This window comes from Malaya genurostris, chromosome 2, assembly GCF_030247185.1.
Source record: "Malaya genurostris strain Urasoe2022 chromosome 2, Malgen_1.1, whole genome shotgun sequence".
Classification (NCBI taxonomy): Eukaryota; Metazoa; Arthropoda; class Insecta; order Diptera; family Culicidae; genus Malaya; species Malaya genurostris.
The window spans coordinates 209,332,928-209,358,550 of record NC_080571.1 but is presented as its reverse complement, the minus strand read 5'-3'; the positions used below and the strand labels follow the sequence as shown (position 1 = coordinate 209,358,550).

Below are 25,623 nucleotides of genomic sequence, written 5' to 3'. Positions count from 1 at the left end.
AATAAGGATTTTTTTTACTAATTCAAATTATAATTACAATCGAAATGTCATTATAATATTAGCATAAAATATCACTGATGACAGTGTTTTGGAACATAATATCAGAGTGAATGCAATGATAATATGAGCATGCAAACCCAATGTAGAACAATCAATGCCTGTTTTCGTGAGTATGTTGTTAGTAACATACATGTTCCAGTTGCTTGGGTGGTAGGTTAAACATAGCAACCGAAAAAAAAACAACAGTTCGCGTTCGAAACACAGTAAAATCCATCCAAGTTCACCGTCGATTGTTTGCCCTAGTCTAGTTCCGTTCGCCGGGCGGTGAAGTTGCTACGCATGAAGAAAATCTGCAGTTGAATATGATATCCAGTCACCTGAAAACCTATTTGTTGGAGGCAAACATCAATCTGAAACCGCTTTTCTATGAGATCGTGAAACAGTGTGAGAGGAAAAATATCCGCTATGACAAACACCTGATTACGTTCGTTATGAACCTTGTTAGTTTGGATCCCAAGTTTGAGATTTACATGGAAACACTTAGTGCCGATCGACGAAATCATGATGACTTTGTGGATGAATGTGTTAAAATACTTGCTGGTATGTCTCTAGAGTAGAATTTGATGAGTTGATATGAACGTAGAACCCTTTTTCAATTCATTCTAACAGAGGATCGTTCGCCTGGGCTGTGCACACTGAAAATGCAGTTATATTTCCTACAAAACTTCTTCAACAGAGACGAAGTTATTGAAAAGCACACTAAAAACTTACAGAAGAAAACTGCCCATTTACTGAAGGAAATTACTGAACATGATGTCATCACAAAAGATGAACAGGACGAAATATTCAACAAAATAATTACCGACATCATTTTGAACATGGGCTTAGGAAATCCCGAAAACAAAGAGGTGGTTTTGGAGACCACAAAAGCTTTGAACTCGGTTATGTCTAGAAGTGACAAAGCAAAATTTGTCACTCTGGACAGGAAAGATAGACTTCTGGCGCTTAAGGACATCCGAGAGATTGTTTGCGGTATACGCATTTTCAACAAACATGCCGGTAATTCCGCCAATGGAATGTCGGATCGTAAGTATCTGTTATGTCATTGTAGCCCACTATAATCAGTAACAAAATATCACAGTTCCCCGAATTCTCGAGCAATCTCATGAATCTACGAAATCAATCTTACAAATCACCCTATGCGAAATTATGGACAAGGTCAACCTTTTGACCAGTGCCCTGAACTCATCAATCGCGTATGATCTGCGAAATCGAGCCATCGTGACACTGCTACCGGAAAATGTATCCGCCGACGATTTGGACATGTTGAAGGATCTCCTTGTGATGTATCGCCAGCATGAAGTATACACTCGGAAATTGATCGACGAATTGGCTTTGATCAAATTCAACGTTGACACATGTAATCAAGAGTACAAACAAAAGTTGATCAAACTACATGAAGCGGTGCAGTATCGAACTGCGATCCCAACTGATCGGGTTTTTGTAAGATGTTGATTTTGCATTGGTTTCGATATCACTCCTTGAAGACATTTTATTTTTGTAACCCACAGCCAAAATTCTCTGAACTAACACATATTTGGTTGCAGTATCAAAACCAAATTTATCTTCTGTCGGAAATAAATCAGATCAGTAATACCCTGACCAATTTAACGGAAAAATGTCTTAGCTTTGACGACTTGGCATATCGTTTGCTAGGGGAATGTCAGATTCAGACTGATCTTGATAGATTGAACAGAACTAACGGGAAGCGACTCATCATTGATTCGGAAGACGCTTGCGAAATCATACCTTACGCGTCCTCTATGAAGGTACTAAGCTAAATATTCGATTTAGGGTTATCAACCCGGTATTTCAACATAACAAAACACTCTTCAATTCATTTATCCTAGATCGAATTTCTAAAGTTTTGCGTATGGCATCTGGCGGAAGCAAACGGATTATTAATACCCGGCAACGTCAATATGGGCATATGTCAGTACCAAAAAGAGAAATACGCATTTAACATACCCGAACCAGTGGTATTTTTCAACGAGGATCCGGATATGTGAGTTAAACTTTTGTTTTATAATCTAAAAATTCTTTGTTTAATGATCTAAAAAATACTTATTGCAACTAAAACAAACATACAGTACTGTGAAGACATTAAATCGATTAGACCACGAATGAATGTGGCTTAGAGCAAATCATTGTTGCGAGTTGTTTCATGCAAAGTTTTAAACACATAGTTTTAATAGTATGATACGACGCTTGTTCACTGCATTTGTGTCTAATATGTGTTCGGATATACCATTAAACACACCTGAAACTTCGTTCAATACTTCGAATAGCAATCTGTTAAAAAAAATCATAGTTATCGATCTTGATACTACTATTTGAGATGGATAATTTTTTTTAGTTCTATTTCCGTTCAGCGATTTATTTTTTAGTTTTAGCTAAGACGTAGAGCCATCTTGAGCTAGTTCAAATATGATCCGTATCTAACGGGCAAAACATATCAGAGAATTCATTTTTTTTATAAATTAGATGCGGTTTTCCATAAGCTTTACCAAGGTGGACTGTATTCAATTTGCGAAGTACAATATTGAAGATATAATTTGCGAAAAATAATAAGACAATTGTCGTTTGTAAAACCAACTTTATTATTTCCCATCTGCCCCAATACTGATTACAGTTTTCATGTTTTGAATAACTAACCATTAAGCATTATTTTTTACAGATTTATTATAAAATAATAGCTTATTTCCGTGTCTGTTGAAAATAATTTCGCAGCAATCTAATTTTCTGTTACTGGAATGAAGCAATGACATTTTTATGTACCTTGAATAATTTTTGTTTTTTTTTTATTCAGAAAATTTTATTTCGGCCCATTCGCTTTTCGGCTTGACGTAGCCGTTTTGCAAAAATAAATAAATTATTTTTTTCTATTGCTGGATCTTGTTGTCATTTTCTTTCTCGGCGGAGAGGCGTTTTTATAGCTATCCAGCGAATAACGGGGGACCAGTGGCTCGCTTTTCACGCTCCCGTCCATTGGTTCGGTGTCACTGTTGTTGGCGGAATCATTGTTATTGCTTACATTTGTCCAAGCGTTGAGTGCGTTGTTAGTTGTAGTTAGGGTACTTTGTCCCACATAGGGTACAACTGGTTTCGTTGAGGAGCAAGCTTCATTGTTGTTGATGACTATCTCCGATGTAGTGGAGTTTTTAAAGGTTGGTGGAAGGAGCGCTGTTGTCCTCTGGTACAGATGTCTTCTTGTTCAGTTTTTCTCATGGCTTACCATAGTGAGCGGCTTTTTGGCCATTCTGATTGTCATAGATAACAAGTGATTTGCACGGAATTCTTGTACCTTGGAAATTCACATAAGGTATAGCCTTCTTCAAGCACATGCGTAATAAATGTACGCCATTTAGAATACCTGGGAAAAAGTTCTTCCACTTTTCTTTTTCGATGGAAAGAATCTCTCCGTACTGGGACATAGTTTTACGAAAATAAGGATCGATGACACTGGAGGGGAGATCATGCACACGCACTTCTATAGTACTGTCCTCCATATATACTGGTATGTTGTACTTGATGTTTTCATGCTCCACATAGTGCGCATTGTTATTGTCTTTAGCGAATTGAATTGCATCCTGGATGTAAACAACACTATTTGTCTTGTTGCATTGAAGTAAATGCACACGTTTATTGTCAAAATGCATTTACTCCTTAAGCAAACCTTCAAGTTCTCGTATCGAAGATCAAATTTTGCACTGCCTGAAGTCAACAATAATTGTATTCTTTCGCAGCGGTGGTAGCTTTTGTTCGTTTTGTTTACTCATTTCGAGATCGTTCAATTGTTCACTACACAATACTGTATTTGGTTTCTTCCGTCCCGAACGTAAGCGGCTTTGTTTTATCGACTGACTTGGATGAGATGCGAAAGCGACCTTATTTTTGGTTTGTTGATAAATATCTTTACATTCTTCAGCACCGTCGTCATATTCCTTTTGTGACATATAACAAAACGAGATTGCTGTGAAATTATCTTGATTCCTTTTAGAAGCCTAACCGTATAAAGCCCTTATTTTGCCATTCGTTTCAATGTTCCACCGATTGCATCACACGGTTCCTTACCGTGCGAGGTTGCGAAGAATCGCCACTCCGAATGTTGTATTTTGTTCCAAATCTACAGACGATCGCGAATTTTAATGTTGGACACATTTTTGTTTTCTATATAGGGGTGCAAATTAGAAACTCAAGAAAAATACACGTAAAAATGTGGTCAGGTTTTGAACAATTACAGCTCAGTTAATTTTGTATCAATTATTAATAATATGTCACCATTTGATTAAAAATATTTCTACGTATTGATTTGAATGTTCATAGCCATGTATTTTTAATTGTATATCATTGAAATGTTGATTAATAGCTAGCAGTGTCCTATTTTGTCTGCAAAAAATCTCCGGCATACCGGATTTCCCTGCCATAGTCGACGGTTTTGAAGGAGTAAGCGGTATATCAAAGGGAAAGCATCGCTCTGATTGGTCAATCGATGCGAAAGCGAAACTGTTGGAAGCACGCGAAGCTATCAATAGAAGTAAAATTATAGCTAACGTTTCAGTCCTACACGTAGCATGCTAGAGGTAGGTTGTTGCTATAGACAGCAAGACAAAAGGTACCATAAAACGATTTGAAGCTTTAAGTGGTATGCTTTGATCTTGTGTCATGCAAGCTCGGATGAAATTCCATGTTATGTCGTTCCGCCTGAGAAATTGACAACTACCCCACGGTAAATTTTGAGTGCTTAAGATTAATTTCTATTTTATATAAGATGAACTCGATTGATAATGAGAAAAAGTTTATCGCTTCAATCGGAATCGCAGATTGGTAGTAATGGTAGAGAAACGCTATAAAAATAAATACTTGCATACAAAACTTGAACACAAGCTTGGCAAAGAGAAGCTTAAATATCGATATCCGTATCGCAAGCATGTACAAACATATAATTATTGCATACATTTGGGCTGTTGATGTAATTTCGTCGGCTACAAAACAAATACAAATCACGACAAATAGATTATACTATATTACTATATACTATATTCTGGGTTCGCGTGTTCGGTGTTGGTTCCTAATAAAGATTAATCTAAGCAGACTCTCGTGCATTTGCGGTTTCAAAAATGTGACGATTAATTGAAAATGTCGATCATTAGAAATTTTGGTTGCCTTTTTCCACATAAATGGCTCGAACAACCCCATGGGGCTGATCCTTGTAGTTTTTTCTATTTTTTATGTACCTTATGATTAAAAAAGAACCGGAATTTTCATTTTAAAATTCCCGCGCTTGTCCAATCGGTAAACTTTTATTCTCTCAACGTTGGCAACACTTTTATACACATTCTGTCAAATTTTAACGTATATCGTAGAATTAGTTTTTGTTTGGCGTCTATACAAAGAAGTTGAAAAATTTTCGAGCGGCGATTTTTATAATGGATGAAAATTTAGAACAACGGCTCGCCTTCGAAGCGCCATTCGGTCGATTGTTGTGCGGTTTCGACGTCATATTCATAGATCCACACCTCATTACCAGTTATGATGCATTCGATGAATGTAGGATCACTATCTGCGTTGGAAATCATCTCTTTGGCCACATCAACACGACGCTGTTTTTGAATGAAATTCACCTTTTTTGGCACCAGCCGAGAAGCAACGCGTTTCAAACCCAAAACATCAGTTAAAATGTGTTCGGCTGATCCATAAGAGATGCCCAACAACACAACAATCTCTCTAATCGATACAGAACGATTTTGCAACACGATTTGCTTCGCCGATTCAATGTTTGCTTCAGTAACAGATGTTGTTGGGCGGCCAGGGATGTTCCAATGATGACTTTGAGCAGTATCTTGAAGAACGAATGAATAATTCTCGACAAAAAACACAAATTACAAATACTTTTCCTTCAGTTGACGAAGACTTTGTGTCTTTCAAAAATTGAGATTGTGTTTATTTATATAGTCATGAGTTTCAAGTTTTTCTCTTAAATATGCTACAAAATCGTCAACTGGTTTTGTTCAGATTTCTAGATTGCATCTATCAGTTATCAATTGTTCAAAAGAGATCTCATTTACAATCTTCTGCTCAAGTTCATCTAACAAGCTTTCCTCAAGAAATGAAGAGGAGAGCATATCATGCATTCGTGGAGATAACAATCCTTTGTTCTTACCGGTGAAATACACAGTAATTTTACCAAAGGCGCTTCACAATCAATTTGAAAGGAATATATTTTAAGGCTATGAAGCATTAAGTCAACAGTTTCCAACTTCCGCTTCCGGAATTACAGGGTGATATGCACCAAAAATGTAGATAGATTTCACCGAAACTGTGGAAATAATGTCACTCACTTTCCCAGGAGATGACTGAATCGATTTTCACAAACTCAAATTCAAATGAAAGGCTTTCTGAATTTCAATTAAATCCGACTTCCCGTTCCTGAATTACAGGGTGATATGCACCAAAAATGTGAAAATAATGTCACTCACTTTTTTCGGAGATGGCTGAACCGATTTCCACAAACTTAGATTCAAATGAAAGGTCTTAAGATACCATAAGAATATACCAATTTTCATTCGGCTTAAAGTGAAAAATACATCATTTACTATAACGAACACATATGCAAAGTTTCATGCAAATCTAAGGGGGTCGTGCCACCAGTTAGCTGATTCCGCAAGGAATTGCTCTGTATTCTTATGCCGTTTTCGTTTTTGAACCTACACGCGGGCGACTCTGACTCCGAGTAAAACGAACACGTGGTACGCGCCCTGAACAAGAACAACTCATAAAAAAGATAAAATAAACAAACTCACATGGATGCGTGGTGCGACCCGAGAAAATTTTCAGAGCTAAACTACGCAATTGGAGTCCGATCTAGAGCGACCTCAGGTTGCTAAAACAAACACATTAAAAGTTGTTTGGGCGACTCTGGGTCAGCTCTCGGGCTGCTCTGATCAATAAACGACCGTAGTTTTTTAGAGACCGTTTAGGACCGTTTCAGTTATTAATACACATTCTTATAGAATTCAACCATTTTTAATACTTTTGAAAAGATTCGAAAAGAATCGTTCTTCAACAAAGAATTGTTGTTCACTCATTCTTTGATTGTTTTCTACACCGTATAGCGTAAAATCTTTACTCATTTGATGGAAAAATGTGATTCAGCATGGCAACTGCCACGCCTCTCAGCAGTTTGAGATAAAGTTCACGATATACTGGTCGTTTTCAGTTACTAGTCATTTAGAGGTTCGATTACAAGTAACTGGTTTGTAATAAGCGCACATGAGTTTTTGTTTATTTTTTTACGTTTTGTCCTCGACTCATCAGTCATCAGTGTAAAGTCGCCGAGGTGACTCTAATCATAAATAAAATAAACCGTCATCTCGATCTAAGCTTTCGAAAATAGTATAAAGTACAGTATGATGTTAACTAAATTTACTTAACTTCCAGGTACTTATTCAAAATTGTCAAACTGGCCCGCAAGAAAGTTCATCTGGTTCCATTTCTGGATATTTTCTATAAGGTGCAGAACGCTTACAACTCCAAAAGCATGGAAGTTTTTCGCATCAAAGGTCCCGTCACGTGCGAACAAGAAGTTCAAACCGAACTGCACCCGATTCCGTCGAATATAAATCGTCACTATCGCTGGAATATTTGGGATCTTCGCCGGGAAGCAATCAGTCTTACCAACATGCGAATGAAACAAACCAGCTCATCTCAAACGGCGAAAACTAAACCGACGCAGGTGTACTTGCCGAAAAATCAAACCACTCAAACACGGACAACCCGAGCAACAGAAACCGATGAGCACCGCATGAGAATCAAAAAAGTTGAATTAGCTCCATCGCCGTTGCAAGTTTACTCGATGACAATCGAAGAGCTTAGTGTAGTTCCCGGGAAAAGAGCATCAAATTGATTGTTTTCTATTGTTACACTATCAAAAATAATTTGGACTGATTCTTCTAACACACTAGCAATTGACTTACCTGAAAGATTGCAGACCATATCCCGAACAGTCCCTTGTGCCGATCTTTCTGACCAACATTGCTCTTTAGAACATCGGTAAGCCTTAGGGGTTTCTTCAGTGAACCGTGGAACTGCAGCATAGAAAGGCAAGATCTTACGTCATTTCCGGTTTTATCTGCCAGTGCCAACATTGAAGTTAAATCGGTTTGTATTTTTTCTTGTTTGGCAATCAACAGCAATCTGAAAACATTTACCAGTGAATTACTTCAGCTACAACGGATCACATCCGTAACGAGTCTCGCTTACCGTTCTGCCAATCTCGCCGATTCTGTCGGTGGAAAATTAACTACAAATGCCATTTGTCGCAACTGTCTTAGCGCAGGAACGTACATGTCGTTGCAAATACAAATTATTGGTCGTTTCAAAATAAATTTATCACTTTTGTCTGATTTTCCTTTCTTGGAACCGCCCTTTTGTGGAACTGCCCCAGAGACAAACCGTAGCAGAAAATCTATCGTTGCCAACGGTGCACCATCGATCTCATCTAGTACAATACAGTTAGGTCGCTTGTCCTCGTTCAGCACTGACTTCATCTGAGTGCCACTTTCCAGAGCTAGCCGGAACGCTTCCGGACTGCGGTCATCCGACGCATTGACCTCTCGCACCACATAGCCAGCATGACGTGCGATGGTATGAGCTAATGTGGTTTTACCCAAACCGGGAGGACCACAGAGCAGGGCCAGCTTTTGGCTCGGACGACCGTGTTCATCCAAATCAGTGTTCAACGCCGAACGATTTTTTCTTTTCCAACCGCCGTTTGATTCGAAACGACCGGTTTTCTTGTTGAAACTGTTCAACTGTTTGGTATCGTGTTTCTGCTTTGGTTCACGACCAAATACCACTTTATCCCACAATTTCAACCATTGAAGCAAACTACGGTTTGTGGATTCATCCGATAGTAGATCCACGTAACGTTTAGGGCGATATTTCTCTACCCACAGGTCGGATCCTTGATCGGGAACTACAACCTGTACGTCGGGATCCGGTTCAATCGAACGAACAGGTGCTTCAAAACGTTTCGATATCTGCCGAATTTAAAACCAATCAATATTTGTTTGATATTATAGATGGAAGCCTAATTATACATACAATTTCCTTTGCCTCGTTCCAAATTCTCTCTTTGCTATCACCCAACAATCCATTATAACCGTCCTTAAAACAATTGATCTCATTGATCTCTTTAAGTTCGTACTCTTCGGAATGGAACCGAACATAAATACGCTCTTTGTCACTGCGAACAACTGTCGCAAAAGGCCACCTAAAACACAGATTTTGTTATGTTAGAGTCAGACATATAATCCAAAGATATTAATAAAAACTGAGATCATACTTTGGCAGCGAATATGATAGATTTTGCATTTTGAATCGGTGCAATGCCTCTGCCCGATCAAGACCGTTTGATTTGATTGGGTTTACAACCGCTTGGAACCGTTTTCTAGCTTCGAGAATCTTTTCAATCAACTCCAAATCTTTTTCCTCCTCAGTTTTTGTTTTTTTCGTGAAACCCTGTAGGCAGAAATCAAGTTCACTTCCTTCTTCCTCAATATCTCGAATATCACCGAAAAGTGCATCTAAGCGTCTTTTTCGAGGATTAAGTCCAAGATTTTGAATTTCGTTCAACGGATCAGTGGCTAAAGTTGCTGTTACAGGAAATGGAGTCGAAGCTATTCGGCCATAGTTCGATGGACCCGGCGTACCAAAGAGACGTTTGTTGATAGTTGAACTTTTCGAAATTTGAGAGAATGCAGGACTTCGCAAAGGACTATCGTCGTTGACTTGTGAAAGATGTGGGCTGTCCAATTGGCCGCGACTATACTGGGAGAATGACGTAGATGCTCGTGGGGGCTCTGAATTTTTTTCCTGCTCTCGAGATGGTACCGATGTGGCTTCAGTCACTATAATCGAAAGATTTGGTTTGGATAATTTGGTAAATAAAAACATACAACGGTGTTTACTTTCAAAGCCCATATCATCCATTGCATCAAGTTCATCTCCGTACTGCAACTCATATTCCTCCTCTTCCGTCGGATATTGCTCCATGTTTATACGAATCTGTAATTACACTAAACTTCTTGAACGATTCTTTTGCTAGCCAACACCTAACAAAACAGATTAATAGCAACTGAGTTCAACCGATGTGAGTAGAGAAACACTTGCTTTGACTAAACACGACCTACAAAAACATTTAGCTGTCATAATTTCGCGCTTTTTCGATTCCTATACTAGACTTCGGTTTGACTGCAACCCGAAAGTAGCGACACCTTTTAGAATTCAATCGGAGCCGGCGCACTGTACTATATATACCGAATTCAATTTAAACATGACAAGTTGCCTACCGTCAGGAGACTTTCAAACTTCTGCGAACTTACCGACAAAGATCGCCACCGACCAAAACTCTCATCTTTAAAACTCTCGCGCTGCGAAAAGCTTAGTGAGAAAAAGCTCTTCTTCTTCTTCCTTTCTGGTTGGCGTCACCTCACTTGAGATGACGCCGTATTGATGGCACAGCAACTAAGGCTATATTGCCAGTTAATTTTCGTTTATAGTCCAGTGGACTTTCTTTTCACTTGACTACAAGCGAAAATCTCGCTGTGTGGCTGCGTCGAATCGTCAAAGTACGGCTGAAAATCCTTTCTTTCTTGCGAAATACTCGAATTTTCCCCGGACTAACACGATGCAACGTGCTCACCCGTTGAGAGTTTCACCGGAAGTGGAGAAAAAGCTCATCTATATACGAATCCCTATAAAGCATACAATGCAGCAGCGAACCGCACCCTAGTGGTGGGAATCGTAACAAAAATAGAATTCAACGATCAAAATGGAAATTCTTCTGCTATATCCAACAATTCTAAAAATAAAGTATTCTATTGAATGTAATCGAGTATTTACATTAGAACTAGAAAGAAATTAATGAATATGCAATTATATATATATCAATTATTTTGATGTGGAACACATTTTTGTTTTCTATATAGGCGTGCAAATTAAAAACTGTAGGAAAAATACACGTAGAAATGTGGTCAGGTATTGAACACACAGCTTAGTCAATTTAGTATCAATTATTAATATTATTTCACCATTTGATTGGAATTGGTTTGGATTGGTCAATTGATGCAAAAGCGAGTGTGTATGGAAGCACGCAAAACTATAAATATAAGCGAAATTATAGCCAACGTTTCAGTATCACTTGTTACATGTCAGAGGAAGACAGCTGCTAGACAACAAGACAGAAAACGATTTGAAGCTTTAATTGGTTTGCTTTGATCTTGTGTCATGCGAGTTTGGATGAAATGCTTTGTTAAGTCGTTTTCACCTGAGAAATTTGCAAGTATCCCAGGATATATTTGAGGTGCTTAAGATTAATTTCTAATTTAAATAAGGTAAACTCGAATAATGATCGAAATCGCAGAATGGTAATAATGGTAGAGAACTTAACGCTATAAAAATAACTGAATGCATGCAAAACTTGAATACAAGCTTGTCGAATAGAAACTTATGTCGTTTTCGTTTTTAAATTGCACTACTTCGGTGCAGTGCTACACAAAGGCTTCTAAAAACGAACGAAAAAGGTGTAAGTTAAATATTTGTATTGTTGCTATGGGTACAGTTATGTTTATTTGGACTGGAAAATTTGTAAATAGAGCATGGAAATCAATCCGGATGAATATCAAGTTCTCCGTATGGACGACGGAGCCGTTGTTGAGGCGAATGGATTCATGTTGATGTCGCGCAATTTTATGGATTACCTCCACTGAATGTTAACATTCCGACGGTTACCTATAAAACTAGAACTTGGACAGATGCACAAACCAAGCTGATGCTCTCATTGTATAGAGAGAGCATGGAGCAGGTTGGTCCATTGAAAAAATTAAAATAAAAAAAACAACTATGGAGTAAAATCAAATCTGGTATGGATGAAGAACTGGGGCCATTATTTGATGTAAAACAAATAGAGAATAGGTACAGAACTATGTCCTGCGCGTCATTTTATGTTAATTGATTATATCTCATAAAAGGTTTAAAACTATTATCCGACGTCATCGGTCAACAATTAGTCATAACAGACGCTCTGGAAGTACACTACAAAAGAACGAATATTTTGAAGAATTAGCAGACATTGCAGCTGTGGACGATTCGGTGGAACCGGAAATTATGATGGATACCTACACAATATGGGAAAAAAGCAATAGCAGTAACAGTTCGGCTGAAAAGTTCGTATCGTTTAATAGAAACACACCTTTTTGCCAAAATTCGTTTTTAATATTCAACATAATTGCCATCAGAGGCGATACAGCGATTATAGCGATCTTCCAACTTTTCGATACCGTTTTTGTAGTACGATTTGTCCTTTGCCTCAAAATAGGCCTCAGTTTCAGCGATTACCTCTTCATTGCTTCTAAATTTTTCACCAGCGAGCATTCTCTTGAGGTCTGAGAACAGGAAAAATTCACTGGGGGCCAAATCTGGAGAATACGGTGGATGAGGGAGCAATTCGAAGCCCAATTCGGTCAATTTCAGAATCATCAATTCGTTGTTGTTTTTGATCGATTGTGAGCTCACGCGGCACCCATTTTGCACAAAGCTTTCTCATATCCAAATATTCGTGAATAATATGTCCAACACATTCCTTTGATATCTTTAGGGTGTCAGCTATCTCGATCAACTTCACTTTACGGTCATTGAAAATCATTTTGTGGATTTTTTTCACGTTTTCATCGGTAACAGCCTCTTTTGGACGTCCACTGCGTTCATCGTCTTCGGTGCTCATATGACCTGTACGAAATTTTGCAAACCACTTACGAATTGTTGCAACAGACGCTCTGGAAGTACACTACAAAAGAACGAATATTTTGAAGAATTAGCAGACATTGCAGCTGTGGACGATTCGGTGGAACCGGAAATTATGATGGATACCTACACAATATGGGAAAAAAGCAATAGCAGTAACAGTTCGGCTGAAAAGTTCGTATCGTTTAATAGAAATACACCTTTTTGCCAAAATTCGTTTTTAATATTCAACATAATTGCCATCAGAGGCGATACAGCGATTATAGCGATCTTCCAACTTTTCGATACCGTTTTTGTAGTACGATTTGTCCTTTGCCTCAAAATAGGCCTCAGTTTCAGCGATTACCTCTTCATTGCTTCTAAATTTTTCACCAGCGAGCATTCTCTTGATGTCTGAGAACAGGAAAAATTCACTGGGGGCCAAATCTGGAGAATACGGTGGATGAGGGAGCAATTCGAAGCCCAATTCGGTCAATTTCAGAATCATCAATTCGTTGTTGTTTTTGATCGATTGTGAGCTCACGCGGCACCCATTTTGCACAAAGCTTTCTCATATCCAAATATTCGTGAATAATATGTCCAACACATTCCTTTGATATCTTTAGGGTGTCAGCTATCTCGATCAACTTCACTTTACGGTCATTGAAAATCATTTTGTGGATTTTTTTCACGTTTTCATCGGTAACAGCCTCTTTTGGACGTCCACTGCGTTCATCGTCTTCGGTGCTCATATGACCTGTACGAAATTTTGCAAACCACTTACGAATTGTTGCTTCGCCCGGTGCAGAGTCTGGATAACACTCATCAAGCCATTTTTTGGTATCGGCGGCACTTTTTTTCATCAAAAAGTAGTGTTTCATCAACACACGAAATTCCTTTTTTCCATTTTTTCACAATAACAAAAGTAGCTTCACTCAAAATTCAATATCTCACAAACTAATAATCAGACAGCTGTCAAATTTATACACGTATCTTTTGAAGGTTGGTACTAACTGAAAATGGTATGGATTTAATTCTAGTGGCGCCCTCTCATAGAAACGATACGAACTTTTCAGCCGATCTGTTATGGATCCCTTTCCATCCTTATCGTCCAGCGCTCCTACAGCCAAAGAATCTAGTCCTTCAACGTTACGCGTTTCCAATGGGGGCATATTTCGGAGAAAAACTCATTTCCAAGATCAGCTACTACAGGCGTATAAACAAGCACAAGTAGATAAAGAAAAACGTCACAAGGAACGAATGGCCAAGCTGGATAAGTTGACAGAGATTTTTGAAGTGATTGCCAAAAAATAAACAAAATTTCACAACAAAAACTTCTTCATAATTGCAATACATGTTCTGAGTTTCACATTTACAAAGGCTGGGCAATCACTGCAACAATCAACTTTTGATGTTAGGAGCCGTTTGTCATAAAAGATTCGAATTATCTCCATTTGGATCCGTGAAGAGTGTTAAAAATTCATGAGCAAAGGCTTGGTATTACATTCGTTTTGTGTAACTTGTCCTTTTTGTTTAAACAAACTTCACAGCCGAAAATTTCTAAAGCGGCGACCTGAAAACAGTAATAAAAAATAAATTTTACCAATTTTATTAGTTTAACAACATATATTTTTATTAATTTTTAATTAATAGCTCAATTTTTTCAAACATAACGGTTTAGTTTTTACCGATAATGAATAGAGTATATATAAAAAAATCGGATTGTCGATTACGTCACTTGTACCATTATATTATACCAATAACCAGAAGTGACAACCATTTGAAAAAAGAACTCAGGTATGTTGCTATGACAGTAAAGTATTCATTTGGAAAAATAGGGCTATTGCGTAAAGTAATTTGCTATAGCATCACGTTTTAGTTCGCCTAGACGCCTCAATGCTTCATTACGCAATCCGTTTTCGATTCTTCGCGATTCACTGGAAACATTCGCCCTTATTCTGAATAACGACGTATTGATTTTTCGATCGAATGTGGTTCGATCGAATCATAGCTACCTTTGATTTTGCTAGCGTTATGGGGAATACAAATGAAATACGAGGGAAAAAACGATACGACGTTAATCAGAATAAGGGCGATTAGAAGGAACGCTTGTTTGTTCGGTGCCCACTTCGAGTGTATCGTTACGCACGATACAAATATTGTGAAGAACACAACATGCCATCACGAATTTAGAATGTTTTAAAGTCGTATGGAAATCCAAACGAGTGAGTTTTCGAAACCTTTGCTTCAGAAGACCGAAACAGTTTTCAATCATCACTCTTGTTTAGCAGTGATGCAAATTAAACACTATTTTTTTATTGGTCATGTGGCCGTTGTCTCTGTACGGAGTTAATAAATGCTCCCTGATAGGATATGCCAACATCTCCTAATAAGTGGTATTTTTGTCCGCATATATCCGGAAGCTTACGGCTAATACTTGACATAGAAAAAATTCTCGAATCGTGAACTTTACTGGGTGGCCCAATGAAAACATCTAAAAATTTTTTATCTTTGTCGCATATGGCTTGAAGTGTAACGGATAACATATCATGTCTGTTGGAGTATGTGGATCGAATCTTATTTTTTGGTTTCCTTATTGAAATATATGATCCGTCAATACAACCAATCACACGTCATGAAATCCTGAACGCGTTTTTTTTGACGATTTTGTTGCAACATTTTTTATATTATTTCAACGGAATCTGAACTTGAACTTTGGAAAAGATTCAACAGGTTGTCCATATTTGTGAGTATGATTGATTGGTAAACAATAAACATAAACAGTTACCCTTGACTACCGATAAACGATTCAATCCTGCAGTGCTACACTGATCTTTTGGTGAGTGCTACACCAGTGGTATCGGTGCAGAAAAAGTGTAGCACCGGTGTGTCGTGACGCTCGGCCTCCATTTTATTTTTTTTTTGTTTCCGTTCGCTGGTTTTGCATGCTGCCGCTTCAAAATTTAAACACTGAATGATTTTCATTTGCGCTTACGGACACTTCACCCAAGCTGAAATTCTCTCTATCATTTTAAAGAGAGAATGAGAACGCTGTTGCTCTCATTCTCTCTTTTCTCCTGGAAAGGATGTTCCCTCTTGCACGCTAATTTTAAAATATTCTTAAAGATCGGAATTCGGATAGCTCAGTAGAACTTTTAATATTAAATCAAGCCTATGTGTCAACGTGTATTTTGTCCAATATTTAGTTTTTGTTTTGTTTATTCAGTGTATTTTTTAACTGTGATCATCCAATACCAATATCCTACAATATTCCTTTTCTCTACTCTATTCCGTTACACATTTTGATTTTACGTGGTATTCAATTTGTGTATGTGTTTGACACTTGTACATAACATATGATGAATACTTCATATTTATGCGCTAACCTTTCAAGCACAAATGCAACGAATATACTTTTTAGTGCTCCTAGAATATAAAATGTATTTAGAAAAACACATCGAAAACAAATGTTGATTTATAGCGGTGTAGTATTTTGTACACCTCTACTAATGTCATCATGACTGGCTAGAAATAGTTGTCAAGTGAGTATGTTTGGCATCCCTGTTTACATAATTTTTTTTTTTTTTTTTTTTTTTTTTTTTTTTTTTTTTAGTTTATCCTGTTTAGATACCCATGAGAAACATTATTGCCGTATAATTTTCCAGGACACTTGAAGTTTCTTCGGCACCATCCTTTGCGTATTCTGTCACTATTATAACTTGTTCAAATTAAGAAGGCAAACAGTCTGCTGTAGAAAAATTACTACAAAAGAAAATTATTTCCAGGTATTTATCGTTCATTTTATAAATTAATCGTCTTTTCTTTATTCCAGGGAAACTCTTTATTGATATATTGTGTAAATGTAGTCTTCATTGAATCTTGCTGGTTTTCGAATATCCCTTCGAGGGAATCCTGATCGCGTTCGATTACAATCATCCAACTGCTTTGGAACAGAATCTCTATCGTTATCTTCACCTGAATCCAGTGTGTCTGATGCCTCACATAAGGATGGACATGGGACTTTCCTCAAATCGTTGATGCTTCTTGCATATTGTACACCATTTCCACTTATAATTACCATCTTCGGCCCTTCTTGAGCAACGACTGTATAGCGCTCCGAGGAGAATGTAGGATCTGTTTTCGAGTTCTTCTGTTGCCTTACAAAGACAACGTCTCCTATGCGAATGTCTGAAGGCTTAGCTTGTCGTACACGGTCTGCATGTTTCTTACTATATAGCTTTTCTTCTAAGTCTTTTTCGCGAATATCTATTCTATCTAGTTTTCTACTACTCTCGTTGTTCCAGAGACTTGGGAAAGTTCCTCGAAACTTCCAACCAGCAAGCAATTCAAAGGGTGTTATGTTTAATCTAGAATGTGGAATCAATGTATTATGATTGTGTACAAACAATTCCAACTCTTTCTTCCAATTTTTGCCATCGATTTTTGCTGCAGACAGTGTTTTAATTATAGCCTGATTTTGTCGTTCAACTAATCCGTTTGACTGAGGATTGAGAGGGATCGATTTGCGTACTTTAACCCCCTTCTCCTGCCAATAATCACAGAATGATGAACTTTGGAATGGTGGTCCATTATCACTCTGGATTATTAGTGGTAAACCCCACCATTTGAATATCTCTTGCAAAGCCGAATTAGTAGCGTCAGCATTTGTACGGTGCATTTCGACTACGAACAAGAACCTTGAATATGTGTCGACGACCAGGAGAAATTCTCCAGATCCAAAACCAGGAATCATGAGGAAATCTATTTGTACGATTTCCCATGGTCCTTCTGGTAACTCGCGTGATGATAATGGTACAGGTGGATTTCTTCTTGATAGCAGTGTACATGTTTCGCAATTTTTGACAAATTTTTCGGTTTCGGTGCTCATCTTCGGCCACCAAAAGAAATCTCGCATGATACGTTTCATCGCTACCTGTCCAATGTGACCACTATGGGCTGATATCATTGCTTTTCGTCTTAATGGCTCAGGTAAGATTATCTTATCTCCTTTACAGTTTAATGCTCCGATACAATGTATATTTTTCTTGTGGGCCTCAAATTTCCGCAATTCGGCGGGCCATACGTTATGCTCAAGAGCATATCGTAAGTTCTTCATTTCTTCATTTTGTTCAGATACCGATTCAATTTCGTTCAATGTGATTTCCATGCATCCGGCGTCTAAAGTGCATAACATGTGGCTTTCAATTTCATCATCAAAAGATGTAGATTACTGAGATTCGCGAATCAAACGCGATAACGCATCCGCTACATTGTCTTCTCCCTTAATTCTTTCCATGATAAAATCATATGGTTGTAATCTCAATGCGTATCCCTCAGCTCTTGAGAATGCTCGTTTTCCGATGCGATAGTTTGAATGATAAATAAATTCATTAGCTGAAGCATCCGTACGTACAATAAAAGGTCTGCCAGTAAGGTAGAAAGCAAATCGTTCAATACCCCATACCACTGCTAACGCTTCTCTGTGCGATTGTGGATAATTTTGTTCTGAAGATGATAGTGCTTTTGATGCACACGCTATTATTCTTGGGATTCCTTGAAAATTGTCTTGCACCAACACAGCTCCCAGTCCTACAGCAGAAGCGTCAACATATAGTTCAGTTTTATCTGTATCACTGTAGTATCCCAATGTTCTTATCGCTTCTATAGCATCGGTCTGCATCGAAATAAATTCAGCTTCTTCAGCATCTGTCCAATAAAATTTCCCTGCCTTTGCTAAAGCTCTTAGATGTTCGGTTTTCGTCGCGCGATGGACGAGGAACTTATCAACAAAAGTAATTAGACCTAGGAAGCTCTTAACATCTGAACATGTCATTGGACGTTTGAAATTTCGAATTGCTTTCACTTTCTCTTGTTCAATTCGCCATCCTTCTGCCGTTAACTCAAAGCCTACAAACTTCACATTTTGGCTTTTGAAAACACATTTCGAATAATTGATTTGAACATTGTGGTCTTTGAGTCTATCTTGTACTATGACAAGGTTCCTATCGTGTTCTTCCTTTGTAGCGCCAAAAATCAGAATATCGTCGAGATAGTTACATACGCCTTCACAACCAGCTAGAATGGTGCGTTCCATTACTTCCTGGAATATGTCCGGAGAATTGCATAATCCAAATGGTAGCCGTTTATACTGGAACATCCCGAAATCTGTCATAAAATTGGTCAAGTGTCTTGAACTATCGTGGAGTTCTATGTGAAAGAAAGCGCTTGATAGGTCTACTGTAGAGAACCATTTTGCATGTTCTAATTTCGCAAGTATTTGATCTAAATTTGGCATTGCGTAGGGATTACGCAATATATACCTATTTGGACCACGCAAATCAACAACAAGTCTAAAGTCATTCGGTCCCTTTGGTACAACAAGCATTGATGAGCAAAACGAAATGTCCATCGTATCAGTTACACGTTCAATGATATCAGCGGAAACCAATCGCTCAAGTCTTTGACTTACTACTTTCTTCATCGCAGCCGGAACGTTCATGTATATATTTCGACATGGTGGCTTTGACGTATCGTAACTGATTTTCACAGCTGGGATGTTGAATTTTGGAAATGATTCTCCGGTACTTATAAAAGCAATATTACGCCATCCGGTACTGTTATCTCTATCACTCTCGTTACTGACTAGAGGCACTTTCAATCCCAGTAGAAGGAGACTGTATCGGATGGCTGTGGATCTGCAAAGTAGTGAACGCAATTCTTTGACAACATAAAATTTTTCGAGAAATACTGGACGATCATCTGAAACTTTCAAGAAGGCTTCGAAAGTACATAAAACTTCGATATTTTTTGAGGAAGCGTAAGCCTTCAATGGACGATCAGTACCAGGTTGTATGTTGTGTAACCCTTCATTGTATTTTTCGTCCGCGACTAATATTTCAAACGTAGATGCCGTCATTGTGTTGACTTGAGCCCCGGAGTCAATGAGAAATTCGCATGTCATACCAGATACGGAAACACTTATAAGACTGCTGTCTACTGGCTCATATACCACAGCCACCATTGTTTTAGCAGTTTTGTCCGTCGAATTCACAATCTGTTCAAAATAAATTTATTATTCTAATCGCTATGAATAGTATTTATCACCTCAATGGGCCGAACAAGAACCTGCATATGATCGCCTGCATTTTTTTTATTTATCTGATATGAACTACAAGTTAATATAAGGAAAAGCTTCTTATTTGCCCATCGGTGATATAAAACCATTTTAAATATCACTTACTGTTTCCTCAGACATTGTCTCTTCGGGTTTTGATTCTGGTTTGGTTCCAATACTTGCTATTTCAATTGGATCTTCCCCTTGTTTACGGTCGCTGAAAGATCGCTCATTCCTGGGTGTGACTGGCATATTACATGCTCTTAAAAGATGACCTATGCCTCCGCAGTTATGACACTTCATGTTTTTCGCGAAACAACGATCGGCTGTGTGATAAATACTATTGCATCGAGTACAGCGATCTGGAACTTGTGTGTTTGAGCCTCTCCAAGACACGATTTCTTTTGCTGGACGCTGTCCACGCCCACGAATGTTTGATCTATGATATGGTGATCTACCATAAGTTGAGATTCTTTGACCAAGGACATGGCGTGTTGGCCTAACAGTTTGCACTGCATTTATTGAAGCCAAAGATGGAGCCGCGATAATTTGCTTTCTTGAAACATACTCCTCATTCAAGCGTATTGTTTCGATTTCCCTTACTTTGTCAATCAGGTCGGCAAGCGTTCCTTTACGGCTCATCATTTTGAGCGCAGCAATTCTTACTTCCTTATACTTAGCCTGTTCCGCGATAGTGCTCAAAATTTCTTCAAATTGTTTTTCTCCTGGGTACTCGCACTGTCTAGCCGCTAGACCAACTCTTCTGATGAACGCAAGATCCGACTCATTTGACTGTTGTGTCATTAAAGCAAGTTTTCTACGTTGTAGCATGATATCTGATGTAGAAGTAAAATACAATTTAAGACGGAACATTGCATTAGAGAAGGGACGAATATCTTGATCAGGTGCATCACTGTTTGATTCTGTGGCACGGTATACTTCAAGAAGTTTCTGGCCAGCCTTGACCTTGAACACCATAAACTGGGTTTCTTCATCCGTTATGCCTGCCAACGCTAATGAATTAGTCAGCAGATCCTGCCATGCATCGAAGTCAAGTCTGCAAATATCTTCGCCCTCAATAATTGGCTTACATTCTGGCACGTTGATTGAAGATACAGACATCTGGTTCATTGATGAAACGAATCGGGACAACTCGACAGTAGTATCGTTGCTGTGTCTGAGATGGTGCCGCGTGCTTGATGGTCCAAGATCTTTTTCGAATTCAACGCTATTCGCATCACCGCTCTCGCTTCTAGCCGAAGATAGACTTGCTTGTAATGATCTGATTGTCTCTTTTGCCTTTGCCAGTTCATCAGCAAGATAATCATTACTTTCGGTGACCTTGAATAAATTCCCCGTATTCATATTCAATTTTGATACCTTCTTTTTCCTAAAATCAAAATTTTCTTTGTGTAAGTTCTATTATCTATAACCAACGAAGATAGCCAGCAATGCATATAACCGAGTAGCGTTAGTAACAAATCTAATCGAAATTTAGAATGGCTTATCATTTTTTTTTACCATTTTTCAGAGTCTCCTCTAATTTTTTTTTTTTTTTGCTTTATTCGTGGATATTTTGGAAAAATCTTTTGTCCGTTTGGCTTACCATCGTTTTCTTTGCCACTACTATAATTGACTTATCTGATTTTTTTTTTTGTCAATCTCCACATTTCTTGAAAAACGAAACGGCTTACCTATATTTTTTGCCGTATCTGTTATACAGATTGCTACCGGTTCGAACTTGCTGGCAATGGTTGAATTTTATTTGCTGAATATATACTTACTTGGGAGCGAGAACCACGCCATTGTCGTGACGCTCGGCCTCCATTTTATTTTTTTTTGTTTCCGTTCGCTGGTTTTGCATGCTGCCGCTTCAAAATTTAAACACTGAATGATTTTCATTTGCGCTTACGGACACTTCACCCAAGCTGAAATTCTCTCTATCATTTTAAAGAGAGAATGAGAACGCTGTTGCTCTCATTCTCTCTTTTCTCCTGGAAAGGATGTTCCCTCTTGCACGCTAATTTTAAAATATTCTTAAAGATCGGAATTCGGATAGCTCAGTAGAACTTTTAATATTAAATCAAGCCTATGTGTCAACGTGTATTTTGTCCAATATTTAGTTTTTGTTTTGTTTATTCAGTGTATTTTTTAACTGTGATCATCCAATACCAATATCCTACACGGTGTAGTGCAATTTAAAAACGAAAACGACATAACTCATGTCGTTTTCGTTTTTAAATTGCACTACACCGGTGTTGCGAAATCTGCACTGAAACCGTTCGTTTTTACCAATTGCACTACACCAGTGCTACACTTTTTCTGCACCGATACCACTGGTGTAGCACTCATCAAAAGTTTGGTGTAGCTCTGCGCAATGGAATCGTTTATTGTAGTCAATGGTTACTGCTTATGTTTTCGTCATTTTTGTTCGAACGAAAACGCCATAAGATTTTCTCCGGAAAGAGTATGCCTTGAACGCACTTCTAATGACAGTTTCAAATAAGCGAAATTTCTTGGCGCAGCAGCGAATTGAAACGAACTTTCCAAACTACTGCTTCGAGCTTCTTCCAAAACACATTAGTGTTTTTTACGGCTTGATACGGTCCTAAGGATCCTGCGGAGGTGAAAAATGTCGACTGGCCTGGTGGACAAATAGTTTGCCAGCAACGACGAGCTGTTCTACATAAAATGGAACAATTTTCAAAAGAATGTCAGCACCCAGTTTGAAAAACTCCGGGAGGAATATTACGTTTGCATGTGAAGGTAAAAAACTGACCGCACACAAACTGGTGCTGTTTGCGTGCAGTCCCTTTTTTGAGGATTTGCTGAAGGTATGTTCGAAGAAAATACCGTGAAATAACAACTGCATCGGTTGAATGTTTTGTTGTACTTATTTTTTTTAGAAAAATCCATCGCCCCATCCGATGTTCTTCATGAACGATGTCAAATACGATGTGCTGAAGGCAATTTTGGGGTATATGTATTTGGGCGAAGTGCACATCACCAATGAAAACTTGAAGGATTTCATCAAAACAGCCGAAGGACTCCAGATTCGTGGTCTAAGCAAGGAAAATAATGTGAGTAAAAGGTTTTTAATGATTGATCTGGGGACAGGTGGGTAGATGTAGGAGTTCTAACAGCAAGGTGACGGTAACTAACACAGGGCTAACACTAGACACACAAACAGAATCTTTACTGAATGTTCAATTCCGCTTTCACCGACATTAGGCTTTGTCCAACACACAGGGTGACATTGTGATGCCAACATCGAACCAGATTCCGCTGCGAAAGGATGATAAGCAGGATGTCGAGAATGTGCACTTGCTGGATGAGTTTTGTCGCAAACGTCCCGAACCGGCCGATCTCAATCATGCTCTGATTAAGCGTGTGAAACTAATAACTATTTTATTTCGTTCTGTTTCAATTTCTAATCATTTTCATATATACTGAGATCTTTTGAGTGTCATGATGATGATATGGGTTCCAGGTGTTGGTAGCTGCCGGGCAGCCGCTTGTTGTGCTGATGCTTGCTGCTGCTGCTGTTGCTGTTGTTGAGTTTGTTGTGGCGTCTGTTGTTGTTGCTGTTGCGGAGGTTGTTGCTGTTGAGTGGTCAGTTGTGCTGATAGGGGTACTAGATCTCCCTCACCCTGGCTGTTCGGGTTGATTGAATGGATAGAGTAGTGTCGCTTCAGATAAAGTTCAGAGTTGAAGTGTTTTTGGCAGATCTGGCAACAGATATCAGTCGAGTTGTGGATCAAGCGCATGTGTTGTCTCAAATTGGACACGTTAGAGTAGGGTTTAGAACATACCGGACAATATCGCGAGGTCAAGCAGTTAGTTTTATCGTCATTAGAACGACTGGATCGACTTCCGCTGGAGTTTCCACTTTTGTATTTACCACTTTGCTGCTCGGAGTTCACTGAAATGTTGTCCAATGATTTATCGATCAGTCAAATACAAGTATACCATTATCACATGATTAAATACAAACCTGCATTGAGTTGACTCATATGGGCTAAATTATTCCGAGAACCACTTTTTTCGGTAAAGTTATCCATACTGCAGTACGTCGGTAACGGATGATTTGCTCCATCGGCATCCAAGTATTCGACCATTTCGACCTCGGGTTCCACATTAGCTAGAATTGAAAACCGAACAGAACGATCAAACCCATTCCCATAAAAGAAACCCCATCCCTAGGCGACCTATCGTTGTCTTGTCCACCGACTGCCGAAACGTGAGTGTCAAATGTTTTCACACGCTTAATCAGAGCATGATTGAGATCGGCCGGTTCGGGACGTTTGCGACAAAACTCATCCAGCAAGTGCACATTCTCGACATCCTGCTTATCATCCTTTCGCAGCGGAATGTTGGCATCACAATGTCACCCTGTGTGTTGGACAAAGCCTAATGTCGGTGAAAGCGGAATTGAACATTCAGTAAAGTTCCTGTTTGTGTGTCTAGTGTTAGCCCTGTGTTAGTTACCGTCACCTTGCTGTTAGAACTCCTTCATCTACCCACCTGTCCCCAGATCAATCATTAAAAACCTTTTACTCACATTATTTTCCTTGCTTAGACCACGAATCTGGAGTCCTTCGGCTGTTTTGATGAAATCCTTCAAGTTTTCATTGGTGATGTGCACTTCGCCCAAATACATATACTCCAAAATTGCCTTCAGCACATCGTATTTGACATCGTTCATGAAGAACACCGGATGGGGCGATGGATTTTTCTAAAAAAATAAGTACAACAAAACATTCAACCGATGCAGTTGTTATTTCACGGTATTTTCTTCGAACATACCTTCAGCAAATCCTCAAAAAAGGGACTGCACGCAAACAGCACCAGTTTGTGTGCGGTCAGTTTTTTACCTTCACATGCAAACGTAATATTCCTCCCGGAGTTTTTCAAACTGGGTGCTGACATTCTTTTGAAAATTGTTCCATTTTATGTAGAACAGCTCGTCGTTGCTGGCAAACTATTTGTCCACCAGGCCAGTCGACATTTTTCACCTCCGCAGGATCCTTAGGACCGTATCAAGCCGTAAAAAACACTAATGTGTTTTGGAAGAAGCTCGAAGCAGTAGTTTGGAAAGTTCGTTTCAATTCGCTGCTGCGCCAAGAAATTTCGCTTATTTGAAACTGTCATTAGAAGTGCGTTCAAGGCATACTCTTTCCGGAGAAAATCTTATGGCGTTTTCGTTCGAACAAAAATGACGAAAACATAAGCAGTAACCATTGACTACAATAAACGATTCCATTGCGCAGAGCTACACCAAACTTTTGATGAGTGCTACACCAGTGGTATCGGTGCAGAAAAAGTGTAGCACTGGTGTAGTGCAATTGGTAAAAACGAACGGTTTCAGTGCAGCTTTCGCTACACCAGTGTAGTGCAATTTAAAAACGAAAACGACATTAGATTGATCTATAATAGGAACCAGTGCGGTAAAATTTCATTTTCAATCGAATAAAATAAGATGAAAATGAAATTTTTGGCCGCTGACAGTCAGCATATCCCTACTAATTCATTTGACTTTTGCTGCCATTTTCAAGTGAAGCTCCCGGAATTCATCGTCAGTTGAATAATCGTATCTAGTCATTTGAAGTTTTGCTTGCTCAGTTTCGAGTGTCAAGTAGTCTACCTGCTTCAATGCCTTCGCTCTT

At 38.7% G+C, this 25,623-nt stretch overlaps 2 protein-coding genes and 2 pseudogenes across 3 annotated transcripts in view; 2 read left to right on the top strand and 2 right to left on the bottom strand.

Annotated features, from left to right (window-relative positions):
- LOC131427339 (chromosome transmission fidelity protein 18 homolog) overlaps nucleotides 1-10,779 on the bottom strand; it is a 40,226-nt gene extending 29,447 nt beyond the window's left edge. Inside the window, exons 1-6 of one of the 2 annotated variants that reach the window (XM_058590429.1) lie at nucleotides 10,446-10,779; nucleotides 10,032-10,128; nucleotides 9,407-9,971; nucleotides 9,166-9,334; nucleotides 8,323-9,101; nucleotides 8,037-8,256 (exon numbers count right to left, since the gene is read on the bottom strand). In XM_058590429.1, coding sequence (XP_058446412.1) covers nucleotides 8,037-8,256; nucleotides 8,323-9,101; nucleotides 9,166-9,334; nucleotides 9,407-9,971; nucleotides 10,032-10,116 — 1,818 coding nt within the window. In that variant the 5' untranslated portion in view covers nucleotides 10,117-10,128; nucleotides 10,446-10,779. Of the gene's footprint in view, nucleotides 1-8,036; nucleotides 8,257-8,322; nucleotides 9,102-9,165; nucleotides 9,335-9,406; nucleotides 9,972-10,031; nucleotides 10,246-10,445 lie in introns of those variants that run through there. The other variant, XM_058590428.1, reaches the window with a different exon arrangement.
- Nucleotides 84-8,071, top strand: LOC131427340 (cilia- and flagella-associated protein 206). The gene is made up of 6 exons (XM_058590431.1): nucleotides 84-600; nucleotides 670-1,086; nucleotides 1,142-1,503; nucleotides 1,572-1,829; nucleotides 1,911-2,065; nucleotides 7,501-8,071. Exons 1-6 carry the CDS (start codon nucleotides 363-365, stop codon nucleotides 7,964-7,966), a joined length of 1,896 nt encoding a protein of 631 aa, XP_058446414.1. The 5' UTR covers nucleotides 84-362; the 3' UTR covers nucleotides 7,967-8,071.
- An 11,810-nt stretch (nucleotides 10,780-22,589) lies between the features above and the next one.
- LOC131429110 (longitudinals lacking protein-like) lies at nucleotides 22,590-23,338 on the top strand (annotated as a pseudogene).
- A 42-nt stretch (nucleotides 23,339-23,380) lies between these two features.
- LOC131429109 (transcription factor GAGA-like) lies at nucleotides 23,381-24,965 on the bottom strand (annotated as a pseudogene).
- Between the last annotated feature and the right edge of the window lie 658 nt (nucleotides 24,966-25,623).